This window comes from Phocoena sinus, chromosome 20 (assembly GCF_008692025.1).
Source record: "Phocoena sinus isolate mPhoSin1 chromosome 20, mPhoSin1.pri, whole genome shotgun sequence".
Classification (NCBI taxonomy): Eukaryota; Metazoa; Chordata; class Mammalia; order Artiodactyla; family Phocoenidae; genus Phocoena; species Phocoena sinus.
The window spans coordinates 17,485,301-17,498,927 of NC_045782.1; the positions used below are offsets into that span (position 1 = coordinate 17,485,301).

General features: G+C 50.9%; 1 protein-coding gene across 2 annotated transcripts; it reads right to left on the reverse strand.

Moving 5' to 3' along the window:
* Positions 1-7,814: 7,814 nt before the first annotated feature.
* On the reverse strand, positions 7,815-11,872 carry COPRS (coordinator of PRMT5 and differentiation stimulator). 2 transcript variants are annotated; one of them, XM_032617976.1, is made up of 4 exons: positions 11,718-11,868; positions 9,529-9,599; positions 8,914-9,131; positions 7,815-8,381 (listed from the first exon to the last, which is right to left on the reverse strand). In XM_032617976.1, the coding sequence occupies exons 1-4, from the start codon at positions 11,814-11,816 to the stop codon at positions 8,212-8,214; spliced, it is 558 nt and encodes a 185-aa protein (XP_032473867.1). In that variant the 5' UTR covers positions 11,817-11,868; the 3' UTR covers positions 7,815-8,211. The 2 variants fall into 2 exon arrangements, with proteins under 2 accessions (XP_032473867.1, XP_032473866.1); XM_032617975.1 differs by having other exon boundaries at positions 7,953-8,381; positions 8,914-9,135; positions 9,533-9,599; positions 11,718-11,872.
* Positions 11,873-13,627: the final 1,755 nt, after the last annotated feature.

Below are 13,627 nucleotides of genomic sequence, written 5' to 3' on the forward strand. Positions count from 1 at the left end.
TGTCAATCAACGCTGGGGGTTGGGGAGAGCAGTGGTGAGTCTGTAGAAGTTCACTCCTGGCTTGTTTATTGCCCCTCAATTTACCAGCGAGCACTCTGAGACTCGGAGAGAAAGGAGGATTGATCACCATCACACCACTGCGGCCAGGAGTGGAACCCAGGTCTCCCCGATGCCGCGCGCAGGACACCGCGCTGCCCACATGCCTCCAGTCCACCTTCCCACCGTTGAAAAGAGCGCTTCCTATCATTTGCCCTGAAACAACTCCTCAGAGTTTCAGGAGTACCCCCCTAGACTTCTAAGGACTCTGGGATTTGAGGAACAAGTTTGTTCCGCCTTGTGGACATGCCTTATCATACAAAGGACTTTAGTTCTGTCCCCTCCTCAGCCTCCATCTTTCCCAGCTGGAGAATTCTCACTGTGGAGCTTGCCCTGATGGTAAAAAGCCCTTCATCACTCCATTGTTTGGCTCCTTTCCAGTTCTATTACGTCTTTCTTGGAATGCAGAGGCCATAACAACAGAAACCACAGTGGCTTCCATCTTGAAGAGCCTTTCGCAGGGACAAGGGCCCCATTTATGCATTCAAACCGATGGTCAGGGAGCCTGTGGTCTGCCCAAGGTCACACAGAGTGTCAACAATAGAGCCCAGCAGAGGAGAATTCCAATTGCTGTGATCCCTCCCCACACCCAACTGCCTGCATGCAGGACTCCAATGGGCACATATATTCCGTCAGGAGGCATTCAGCTGCAGGAGACGGGGGGAAAGTCACGTCAAAGCAATAGAGAGGATTTATTGAATTACATAACTGCAAGTCCTGGAGCAGGCAGGCTTCCGGGGTTGGTCCATAGGGGCTCAATGATGTCATCATGGTCCCAATTTCATTGTCTTGCCAACCACAGAGGCTGTAGTGGGTTGAATGCAGCCCCCAAAAGATATGTCTCCCTCCTGATCCCTGGACCTGTGAATGTGACCTTATTTGGAAAAATGGTGTTTGTAGATGCAATTAAGTTAAGGATCTTGTGATGAGATCATCCTGGATAACCCAGGTAGGCCCTAAATCCGATGACAAGTATCCTTACAAGAGACAGAAGAGAATAGGAGAGGCTTGTGAAGGCGAGGCAGTGCCTGGGCTGAGCAGCTACAAGCCAAGGATTCTGGCAGCCACCGGAAGCTGAAGGGGTAAGGAACAGAATCTCCCCTAGAGCCTCTGGAGGGGCACAGTCCTGCCGATAACTTGATTTTGAACTTCTGGACTCCAGAACTGCGAGAAGATAAGTTTTCTATTGTCTTAAGCCACCAAGTTGGTTATTTGTTTAAGCAGGCCTAGGAGACTCACACAGAAGATGAGATATACAGGTCAACTTAGACCTGACCCCCATGCCCCACCCCCACGTCCAGGGGTGGGGTTAGCTTTCCCCAAGGTCCATGAGAGACACGAGAAAGGGGTGATCATCAAGAGGAGGGCAACGGGTTTAAGGGAGGCAATCAGAGTGTCCACCCCACACACCATGTGCGAGAAGGTTCCATCTCCTGAGCAACTGCTCTCCGAGCATAGGAAAAGACAGAGGGTGCCCTGGACGTGTGAGCTTCACAGGAGTTCAAGGTGGAGGACTACACAGCCTCGGGGAGTCTCCAAACCCTGAGAGCAAAGCTGAACGTCTGGAACAGGGAGCACCTTCCTCTTAAAATACTGGCTGTGAAAGGTCTTATGAATCTAAAGATCATTCACTCGTAAGAGACTGTTTTCATCCACCTGGTTGCCCAAGCCAGGACAGACCTCAAGCTCATCCCAGACTCTTTCCTGTCTCTTGCTCTACCCTTACAGCCAATCTGTCCCCACTTCTATAAATAGTCCCAATCCGTTCGTTCCCCTCCATCTCCGTAGCTGTCACTCTAGTTTAGGTCCCCATCCTCTCTTACTAGATTACAGCCCCCAGACTGACCTCCCTGGCCTCCTCAGGGAGGTCTCAGCCTCCTCCCACCAGTCTCCACCAGGAACTGGAAAGTTCTTCCGAAAGTGAAAATCTGCCCAGGACACGTTCCTGCTAAGAACCCTGAAAGCCCCTTGGCATAGCTTCCAAGGACTCTTGCTTACCTTGACCATCCCTCACCATGTCCCCAAACACACAAAGACCTCTCACACCTGGGGGCCTTTGCACACACAGCTCCCTCTGCCTGGGCGATCCCCCATCCCACTGCCTGGCCAAGTCCTCCAGGACTCAGCTTCTAGGCGGTCTGCTTTGAGGGGTCCCTTCTTCTGGGTTCCCACCATACCCTGGGCTTTTGTAGTCTCCTTTGCTAACATAAGGGTCCATTTATGTGCCATCAACTTCCCCCTAGACTCTGAGCTCCCTGAAAGCAGGAACCAGGTCCATCCTGAGTACATAGTATATAGCAGGTGTTCAGAAATAAACTGATGACTAAAGATCAAATCTACACAGCAAGCATATATTAAGCACTTACTATATGCCAGACTCTGGGGTAGGTGCTGGGGGAGGGGAGAGGGGGATAATGATGACTCTTACCCTAAATTTCACGTAACTTTCTGAGAAAACCCATCTATAAAATCAGGAGTAAATCCTGCCATGAATTCACAGGTGAGCTTGCCAACCAGTAGGAAGCCCACTGACAGAAAGGTAACCCTGAGCAAGCTCAGCGTCCAGGGCCCCTCACTCTTCCCTCCCCGTGGGTCACGCAGGAGACAGAGCGGCGATGGGTCTTTACTGCCACCTGCTGGACGAATGGAATAACGCTACAGGCGGCAGCCAGGAGAAATTCAGGCGCCTGCCTTGAGTTGCCAAACACATGGCTCTGACTTATATCTGCCACATTTGTTCAACAGCTAATGAGAAGCTGTCAGAGGAAATGGCTTTTGAAATCAAAATCACCTCACCAGAAAACGGGGTGGGGGGGAAGAAAAAGAAAAAAAGAAAAGCCAAACTGTACCTTGCAATGGTCAGAAAGTGGGAGCGTGCCTCCTGGGGAAATTTCTCTCTCTGACTCAAAGGGGAGGACCAGAGAATCCTGTAAGATGGAGAGAAATATCTCCTTCTGAAACTGTGGCTGTTTGTTTTTGTTGTGTTTTGTTTTGTTTTTTTTGCGGTACGCGGGCCTCTCACTGCTGTGGCCTCTCCCATTGCGGAGCACAGGCTCCGGATGCGCAGGCTCAGCGGCCATTGCTCACAGGCCCAGCCGCTCCACGGCATGTGGGATCTTCCCGGACCGGGGCACAAACCCTGCATCGGCAGGCGGACCCTCAACCACTGCGCCACCAGGGAAGCCCTGTGGCTGTGTTTTATTCCCCAGGCCCGCAGCAAGCACAAATCCTGGTGGAACTCTCTAAACCTTGGTGCCCTGGAACCCAACTGAGCTCTCCTCCTGCCCATCAGCACCTGCAGGATCTAGCTCAGTCCTGGAACCAGCACAACAGAAACTGCCGGAAGCTGGGAGGCCGTTCTTTCCAAAGGCCTTGGCTTTGCAGCCAGACTCGCTAAGTCAACAAAGTGGGAGCCAGCCTTGCTGCTTGCCCTCCTGTTACACCCTCCAACTTCTCCTGGGCCTGCCACACTCACACACACATGTGCACGCTCACACAGAATGCTCCAGATCCAGCGTTCTGCTATTCGGGTGGGGAATCTGCTCTGGGAGAACTGGGAGGCAGAATCCAGATGGGCTACAGCCAGAGTGTTGAGTTGTTTTTTGTGTTTTTTCCTCTTTCTCCATATTCCAACCATCCTGTGAAAAGCTGGGCCCAAGAATGCAAACTCCGGAAAACCAAGGGCAGTGCAGCGCCAAGATATTTACTTAGCCAGTGAGTGTGCTTCCGTCTCCCTGGAAGACAGTCTCAGATTTCCTCAGGGCACTGGAGCCTTGCAGAGTCCAGCCAGCTGCTTATAAAGAGAATGATCCCTGCAGCCTTCACAGTCAACCCACCCAGCCACCCAGGCATCTGAGAGAAAGCTAGGGGAAGCACCATCTACCATCCCCGCCCTGGGGGTCTCAGGATGACCAAACTGTCCCCACTATAAACAGCACCAAACTAATTTAGGGGTGGGGTGAAAGGGTATATTCCCCCAGACCTTCCCAAAGGGAAGAAAGCTTTAACAGACAGAAACACGCCAGAGCCATCAAAAATACACAAAACTAAAAAAAAAAAAAAAAAAAAAAAAAAAAAAAAAAAAAAAAAAAGTTAAAAATACACAAAACTGGGACTTCCCTGGTGGCGCAGTTGTTAAGAATCTGCCTGCCAATGCTGGGGACACGGGTTCAAGCCCTGGTCCGGGAAGGTCCCACATGCCGGGGAGCAAGTAAGCCCGTGCACCACAGCTACTGAGCCCGCGTGCCACAACTACTGGAGTCCACGCACCTAGAGCCCGTGCTCCACAACAAGAGAAGCCACCGCAACGAGAAGCCTGCACACCACAACGAAGAGTAGCCCCCGCTCGCCACAGCTAAAGCCCGTGCGCAGCAACAAAGACCCAACGCAGCCAAAAATAAAAATAAATAAAATTTTAAAAAGAGTACCCAGGAAACTTCCAATGCATTTGTAACTTAAAAAAATAATAATACCCAAAACCACTTACACAAACTGTGAATGGCACAATTCTGTTTGTTCTGCCACAGTACAAAAATGGCAAGTTTTTCATCCAGATAGAAAATAAAAACGAAGAAAAAATTATCAGCACTCTGATATGAATCAACCCATGATGATACTTTCAATACGCCATTCTCTACCTACCTGATGGCCTGGTCCCCTGCCCCCAGCAGTAAGTCGTTCTCATCTAGGCTTCTGTTAACTCTGCATCTCCGGCATCTTGGGGGTTCAAGAAGCAAAACTGTCGTCTCTCTGACCATCCCAATTTCCAACCCCGAGCTTCCATCTGGGCCTTCTGGGGTTCTCACTTCCTCAAGCAGTGCATGACGTCATCCAATATCCATCTTCACGGGTCCTCCTTGTCCCACGGCCCCTCTGGGTCCATCAGGTTCTCTGCATGATCAAGGCCTGGGCACCTTTTGCCAGATGGTCCTGACCGCCTAGAAGAACCAACATCTATCAGTCTCTGGGGACCTAACTCCCCAGTGACACACCAAGAAGCAGAGCTCATCATTCCATCTGCTCTTAGCGTCTCCAGATCTCTCTCTCTCTTCTCTCCATCTTCCTTCTCATAGCCCAGGGATTTTTTTTTTTTTTTTGGCCTGGGGAAAATTCTTTCTTCCCAAATGTCTACATGATTCATAGTCTGTTGGCCCCAAACTCCCTTGCCTCCTTACCCAAAAAAAATTTTTTTTTAATTTAAAAATCCCTTTTTGTAAAACCAAAACTAAAAAAATTTCTTGGCTGTTTTCAACTCTGTCACATGCCTCCACTAAGGCAATGAGCCTGCTTGCATGGAGAGAGGGCAGGAGAGAAATGAGGGTATATCTGAAATGTCATCCAGCCACACGGTAAACACGTTTTTCCTCTCTTTTCCATCACCCAAGATTTTTAAAGTGGTCGGCTGTGGTTTCTTTCCTGGTAAATGATATTGTCTGAAAGAAACGCCAGAATAAGAGTTTCTCTTCTGCCCCTCTGAACAGTCCCTTTGTCCCTCTATTTCTCCAGCAGCCTCTGCCCACTTCTGTCCCTTTCCCTGGTCCCTCCTTTTCTGTCCCATGGCTGCCTCTTCCAGCCTGGCTTGTGCATTCTGAGAGAAGCTGGCCGGAAGTCACCATTGCCCCCCAGCCAAGAGAAACACTAGCACCAAAGGCTCAGGTGCATCCCCCAAAATGTGTTAGCCTGCAATGCCCTGTCGGCATCCCTGCACCTGCCCCAAGTCAATACATTCTCTGAGCACTTTCTGATTCCCACATCCCAAAATACCTTTTCAGTCTGCATCTTACTTTGCCTCTCTCTAGAAGAGATGGCCACTCCCTCTTCCTTAAAACTCTCTTCTCCTTAGGTTTGGCTTGAGTGGTGCCTACACTCACCTGGTTTTCCTCCTCCTCTGCCACAGCCTGCCCTTGGGATCCGATTCTTCCGTTTACCCTGTAATCGCTAACTCTCCCCAGGGCGCTGTCCTTTGGCCCTCTTCTATTCCACAAGCCCTCGCTGAACAAGTTCAACCTCTCTCAACCTCTCTTAGTCTATATTTTCACTTATTATATCATTAGTATTTTTCCACATCTCTACTTTCTTTTTCTTACTTGCACTTCACCCCTCCTTCACCCCACTTAACTCCCCTGGCTGTGAACCAGTGTTCACAGCCTGGGGAGTTACCCATCTCCATCCTTCTCTGTTTGATCCATCCTAGGAGGGGCACCAGAAAGATACCTAAATCAGAACAATTGACTAGCCCCTCCCCACTTTTCTTGTTCTCCTGACACACACAACTTTTGGCTGTGAAAGCCACTCTGATGTCTTTAACTCTAAGAGAATATTGCTGGAAAGAACCGGGAGGAACTGCAAAGAGTAACTTTTGAAAAGCAGGAGTCTAAATTCACAACCATTCCATGGATCCCAGCAGCGGCAGCTTGTAAATTTTCTTTGCTCAGATACTCATGCATGTGTACTTTCCTTACTCTTTCTTCCGTCCCTCCCTCTGACATAGGTGTAATCTCCCCACCTCGTGACTTCTTTTACTCGGTTTCAGCTGCCTCCTAATTGCACATGGGCCCACGTAGCCTGTCCATAACACCACCTTTCTATTTGGCAGCCCTGCCACGCTCCTCAAGCCCTCAGTGTTTCTTAGCTCAATTTCTCAAGTTCCCCTTTTCGCGTCCGACACACTCGTGGTCTAATCAGCCATGGCGCCGGGAGGAGTAAAGCAAGAGTGGTGTGGGGATGTGGTCTACGACTGTCTCTCCAGGAAGGACAGCGGAAGGGACCATTTTTTCTCCCTAGGACAACCTTGGCCATGAGGGTTCCTCACAGCCAAAGCTACTGCCCTCCCTCATAAGGTGCTGCCTTATTCACACATTTTATGGGGTCTCTGAAAAATAGCTTAAATGGTTAGTTGTTCATCGAACTGCCGTGGATTTCAGGTCTGAAACTTTTTCTTGATTCAGCTTCAATACAGAGGCAGGGAGGTAAGAAGCAATCCCCAACCTGCCCAAGAGGCAACGGTGACATGGTCTGGTGTGTCACAGACCTGCCGAGGTGTGGCCCCCAGGTCCCACATCCAGGCTCACACACACACACGGGCAACCATGGGAACAGACTTCAGTCATGTGAGGGTTCAGGTCACATTTCTGCTGTTTCCTGGCTGTGTGATCTGGGTGAGGTCAAAACATTTTGAGCCTTATTTTCCTCATCTCCCAAATGAGGTTAAAAAAAAAAATTTAAGTGACATGTAAGTAACTGTAAGGATTAAAAGGAAAGTAGAGTGTAAAATCCTTTCATGCCGGGCTTCCCTGGTGGCGCAGTGGTTGAGAGTCCGCCTGCCGATGCAGGGGACACGGGTTCGTGCCCCGGTCTGGGAAGATCCCACATGCCGCGGAGCGGCTGGGCCCGTGAGCCATGGCCGCTGAGCCTGCGCGTCCGGAGCCTGTCCTCCGCAACGGGAGAGGCCACAACAGTGAGAGGCCCGCGTAACGCATAAAAAAAAAAAAAAAAAAAAAAAAAAAAAAATCCTTTCATGCCAATTGAGGGCTGTACAACTGCTGGTTTAATTAATTTGCCATTTCATTTTCCAGCCTACAGAAAGTCCTTGTTAACTAAGTAAATGGTCAATTTTCCATCACCAGGAATAGCAGTCAGCCGCAAAGTCACCAGTGTCTCTTGGGTTCCAATCTCTGGTCAATAGGGCCAGATCTACAGTGGCAAAAACTAAAGTATCGTTTTCTTTCACAGAGTAGTTTCATCTCAGACAACATCAATCCTGAAAATGTAAGTGAAGGGCTTTAAATGAAGGAGTGAGGCTTTGCTCAGAAGTTTCTAATGAAAAAGGGGGGGGAAAAAAGTAGGCAAAAGCAGGCTGGTTTTTTTTTCTACTTTTATTTATAAAGAACACCATTCCTTCCCGACACAGACATAAACACTCACACATTCCAAGGAGGAGCTCATTAGAAACAACAACAACAACAGAACTGGGGGACAGAGGACCTTATTTAACACCAGTCTGTGTGCCCGACTCGGGATTCACTGGGAATGTTTCCTCAGATATGACATCTCACCTCAAAGAAAGGAGACGTTGACCTGGAGGGCCCACCCACTCACCAGGCAAAAGCTATGCCCTCAGTCTTCAGCATCATCAAACTGTCCCGTTTCAAAGACCATCTTGGAATAATGGGGTATCAGTGGAGGTGGATGGTGCCAACTGGGGTCATAGATCATGTCTCCTTGCGGGGCACAGCACACCCAGGGTCTGACCTCTTGAGAAAGGCAGCCCTGGATGTCGTCAGCATCTGTAGGCAGTTTTAAAAGACAGATTAAAGGAAGGAGGGAGAGTGAAAAGAGAGAGCCAAAAATGTCTACGGGACAGACACTTGCACTGTCTTTGCTTAAACACACGCGCGCGCACGCACACACACACACACACACACACACACACAGTCCTCCTTTGGTGGAGAATCCCAAGCACCTTCATTCTGACGCCACCCACAGTCCTGCTTCTCAGACGCCCGTTCCTAGCAGCGCAGAGGAAGCAACTGGTGAACGGAGCACTTCTGTCTACAGCCGCTCGATTCACACCAAGATATTTGGAGATGGTAACACTGTTTCAATGTTACAACTGACCAATACATTAGATAATAAAATGCAAAACTGGCACTGTTTCCCCCCCCCCATATGAAAGAGGAGCTGTCACAGAAACTTCAGACCTATGAGAGCTATCAGGCTAAGCTCATGGATGCGGGTCCCTCTTCCAAACTGTTTCGGGGTTCATGTGTAGGAGGGTCTCAGAAGCCTGGCCTAGGACCGCAAAAACCCCACACCTACCATATGGATTCCCTTGATCTTCTTTCAACTCCAAGTCCCAGTCCTCGTTAAAAAGATCACCAGCCTGTTCCCTGGGTGGACAGCCGGACACCCCTTCTGACAGCTCCCAGGGGTTCGGTTCCCCATCGGAATCCCCGTCATCCACAGCAAAGCCTTCCTCTTCACAATGGGTGCCCTCACCGTGGGCAGGACTATCATGAGGGATGCTCTGTGCTCCACTGGCTAAGAAATTGACAAAAGGAAGGAGGTCTTAAATAACTGGCAGACCAGAGAGGGCCTAGCCATGCACCCGGGAGATTTTTGGCAGACTTACTGAGAGGGCAGCAGAAACAAGTGTGCAGAGTTCCTCAGCCCACCGGAGTGCTTTATTTAAAAACTGTTGTTCTGTTTCCAGTTTTAGAAGTAGGGTTGATCATTTACTTTCAATAAGATGTTTTGCCTTAAATAAGGCCGTTAATTACCAGCTCTTTTCATTCACATGAGAAGGCAGGCACAGTTTATGTTTTCAGGTAGTTTAAATGCCACTGAGGCAAAGGGCCTCTGGCAGATGACAAGCTTTCACAATACAGACCTCCTTGGTCTCTCCCAACACCCACCCCAGGCTCTGCTGCCTACTTGCCTAGTCGATCCGCGGCCTTCTCAGTCTCTCTCTCCTGACCGGAGCGGCCAGCTGGGGCAAAGGCAGCCTGCGGGAAGAAGAAACAATTACCCAGGACTTGGATATCTCAGGTACGGCCAGTATTTCAGCCCCACACCCACCCTTCCACACCCTCCTTTGTGAGGCTGGGGCAGGGACTCTGCCACCCACATTTCTGCTGTGCCCTGTTCGACTGGGCCTTGCTGCTTCCTCTTCCCGTCAGCATCACCCCTGCCAGCAGGATCGCCTGTCTTCCTAGAGTGGCCACTGAATCCAGTGCAGTTTGCCAGCACGTGCAGAGCCAGCCTCCTCTCGAGCCCTGTCTTGAGCGGTCTAAGTCTCGGGCCTCAGGACCCCTCCTCCAAGCTCGGAGACTCTAGCACTAGCCGGGACAGTGCCCCCTCCTCAGAGGCTGGAATTTCAGCTCCCTGCAAAGCCTCTCCTCTGAGCTTGTACATTTCAGTCATTCCAAACTCACCCCTTTGTTCCGCTGTTTCCCGGCAGTGGCTACCTCCCTGTTTTTAGCTTTTCAGTTACTTAACTTTTTGTCTACTTAACAGCTCCTTTATCAAATTCTCTGTCTCCTGACTGACACATGGGGACAACAGAGCTTTAGTTGTTGAAGGGAAATCGTCTTCTCCCATAGCCACCCATATGCTTCTCTGCTCCCATCACTCAAAAGTTCCTGAAATCCTATCACCTGTTAAGACCTCTTTCTAAGTGGGATGAGAAATGTTTACAGCCTGCATGAGAAGACCTGATTTCAATCCCATTCATTCAGTGTGTACCCTGGACACATCACTTCAGCCACCACACCTGGGTTTCCTTCTCTGGAAATTGGGGATGACTGTTCTGACCTTGCAGGAGGTTTATAATGAGATAATATTTATGAAAACACAGCAGGAATATAACATCTGTTGAATTGAAATCCACCTTCTTTGCCCCTACATCTAAACTGCGTTTGGCACCTGCCCCGATTAGTTCATGATCTAGTCCTACCTGGATTTAATGAGTCAATTCCATCTCCTGTAGTCAGCGACAACTCCTGGTCACTCCTGCTGACCAGTAGTGGGACCTCTCATCTCTTCCACCGCAAGAGCTCCCTAACTGACTTCCCACTCACCCATCTTGCGCAGCCTTACACGCTTAATGACTCCTCTGATGAAAAACTCAACAGCTGGAGCACAAAATTCGCCGTGGCATCCACACCTCCCCCTTACGCCCCATCAACCTGTGCAGCATAGTTCTCTCTCCCAGCTCCGGGACCCAAGCTCCCAGCCATTTGCCCCGCATTTCCTCATCTCCACACCTTTGCCGGGACCACCACTGTCTCATCTTGGAGAGAAAGAAACAAACCTTCCTGCTCTGCTCTGACAAAACTAGTTTTATCCTAACCCGCACCCCAAAGTAATTTTCCTTATAAGCTTATCACTACATTTTCATATTATGGTTAAGATATGATATCTTTGATGCTTAGACAAGCATTCCATTCCTCCATCCAATTAATATGTGCGTCTACCGTGCCAGGCACTATGCTAGGCGCCGGGTTACAGCAGTAAACGGAGGGTTCCTATCCTCAAGGAGCTCACCCTCTAACACGGATTGCGGACTGTAAACAAGGGCAGATGACTGTAATAACGGTACTCTGAAAAGCCAGGAGCTGTCTGGCGCGCAAATGAAAACAAGTTTCTGGAAACCCTGCGTCAAACGCGGCCTTTTGGTTTCAGTGAAGAGAAAAGGCGAGAGCGCATGAGACATCATCTGGGTGCGCAGGCTTAGCTGAGCATCCCCACCAAGGGACACGGACCCTTCAGGGAAAGTCGCTCTCCTCGCTGCCCTCACCTGGCCCCAGCCCAGGCCCCCCAGTAGCGGCTCCAGCTCTGGGTCAGCAGCATCACCTCCCATTTAGCAAGGACGCACAGGCGCCCGGCGGCCGACAGCCAGCCCTCCCGGCCCGGCGCACCCACCCCACGTCCTCGGGGTGCCGCGCCCCACAGCCCGACCGTTTCCAGCTCGGGCGCGCGCCCAAACGTCGGGGCTGCAGAAGGCGGGTCCGAGGCGCTTCCCCGGCTCCCCGCGGCCCCCGCCCAGCCCGCCCCGCGAGCCCCGCAACTTCCCGCCCCGGGCCGCAGGTGGTAGCCGCGCCCAGGCCCCGCGCCGCGCTCACCCCCAGGCGGGGGGGCGCCTCCCGCGTGCTCAGCACCGGCAGACCCGGCGGCGGCTCCGCCGCCCCCAGCGCCGGGGCCCCGGCGATCTGAGAGTCCATGCCCAACGGCCCGCAGCTCGGCGCCCCGGACGCCGCTCGGCCACGTGACACGCCCGCCTGGCTGCCAGCCGGAGGATACGCCGCGGAGGGCCAATCAGCCGGGGGTGCTCCCGGCCGGGGGGCGGGGCGCGGGGGTCACGAGGAAGCCGGGGCCGGGGCAAGGGGCGGGACGGAGCACGGGGCGGAGCGCGCCCGACTGCGAAAGCCCCCCTCCCTACCTACCGGTCCCGGAATCTGATTTTTGTAGCTCCTGACGATGCAGATCCCAGGGCTAGACGACTAGCTGGGTCTGGAATGCCAAGTGTTATCCCTACGCCACCACACTGCGCATGCTTCCGCTTCATAAACTGTTAGAATAGTTTGATTACCCGCGTCTACCTGATAGTGTATAAAACTCAGCTCTCAAAACTTTTCATGCAACTGTAGCTCTAACCCCATTTCACTCTTTAAACAGGTTTCTCTAGAACTCGGTCTGGAATTAAGACTATAAATCACCCGCAAATGGATGAGACAACTCAGGAGCCCAGGATTCCCCACCTTGAGTTAATGTCAGTTCTTAAAGTTAACCCCTTAGTAACCAGGTTGGATGATCAAAACAAACTCTTCCAACGTTCCAGACACCCTATAGGCTATGACAATTGGTCACAGTAACCCTAAACATTCTGTGCTGGGCCGGTACAGTCTCACCTGGGCGCCGATACCAGCAGAGGTTAGGCAGTGCCTGGGCTGGGGATAAACCAAACTCTAAAGACAGCTTTCCCTGCCCTTCCCGGCACTGTCTGAACTCCAATAACAAATCTGCTCAAGGTGTGATAATGTTAACCTTTAAACAGCAGAAAAGCTGGAAGCTGGGAGTCCTTGCTCACCAGGCCACCTTATGACAATGACACATTAGCCTATCGGTTCATCTCCCTCAAAGAGTGTGTTTATACATACACATTTGAAAAAATTTAGCCTAACAGTTCATACATTTTTTTCTCTATGTAGACTTTCCTACAAGGAAGAGAATGTGACCAATCAATGTGTGTTCTGTTCTGACCCGAGTTAGTTTCCCCAAATCTAACTGGACCTAGGTCAAGTGTCCAATAGAAACTTATTTGATGGTGGAAATAAAAGTTCTGTTATCTGTGATGTTCAGTATGGTAACCATGCAGCTGGTTGTAAACAAGAAACTGAATTATCTAATTTCAATACATTTAAGTTCCCACACATGGCTGGAAGCCACTAACAGGGCAGCTCTGGGTCAACTGGCTACATGCATTTTCATTACCTGCAGTGGTTAGAACCGGGTACAGGGTGTGATGACCCAAGGGTGACCCACCTTCATAGCCTTGCTTTAAGGCAGAGGTCCCCAACCCCCGGGCCACGGACCAGTTATCAGTCCGTGGCCTGTTAGGAACCGGGCCACATAGCAGGAGGTGAGCAGCGGGCCAGTGAGCGAAGCTTCACCTGTGTTTACAGCCGCTCCCCATCGCTCGCGTTACCACCTGAGCTCCACCTCCTGTCAGAGCAGCAGTGGCATTAGATCCTCATAGGCACCTACTGTGAACTGCGCATGCGAGGGATCTAGGTTGTGCGCTGCTTAGGAGAATCCAATGCCTGATGATCTGAGGTGGAGCGGAGGTGGTGATGCTAGCGCTGGGCAGTGGCTGCAAATACGATTATCATTAGCAGAGAGGTTTGACTGCACAGAGACCGTAATAAATCAGTTGCTTGCAGGCTCATATCAAAACCCCATCAGTGAGTGGCAAATGACAAGCTGCATCTTACGGAGTAGACTGGACATAAGCCACACACTTCGCGTGTCACTG

Coding starts and splice junctions, on each gene's coding strand:
- COPRS (XM_032617976.1), bottom strand. CDS start 11,816: ATGGACTCTCAGATCGCCGGGGCCCCGGCGCTGGGGGCGGCGGAGCCG. Junction 9,132..9,528: donor GCCGCGGATCGACTAGGCAA/GTAGGCAGCAGA, acceptor TTTCTTAGCCAG/TGGAGCACAGAGCATCCCTC. Junction 8,382..8,913: donor AGATCAAGGGAATCCATATG/GTAGGTGTGGGG, acceptor AACTGCCTACAG/ATGCTGACGACATCCAGGGC.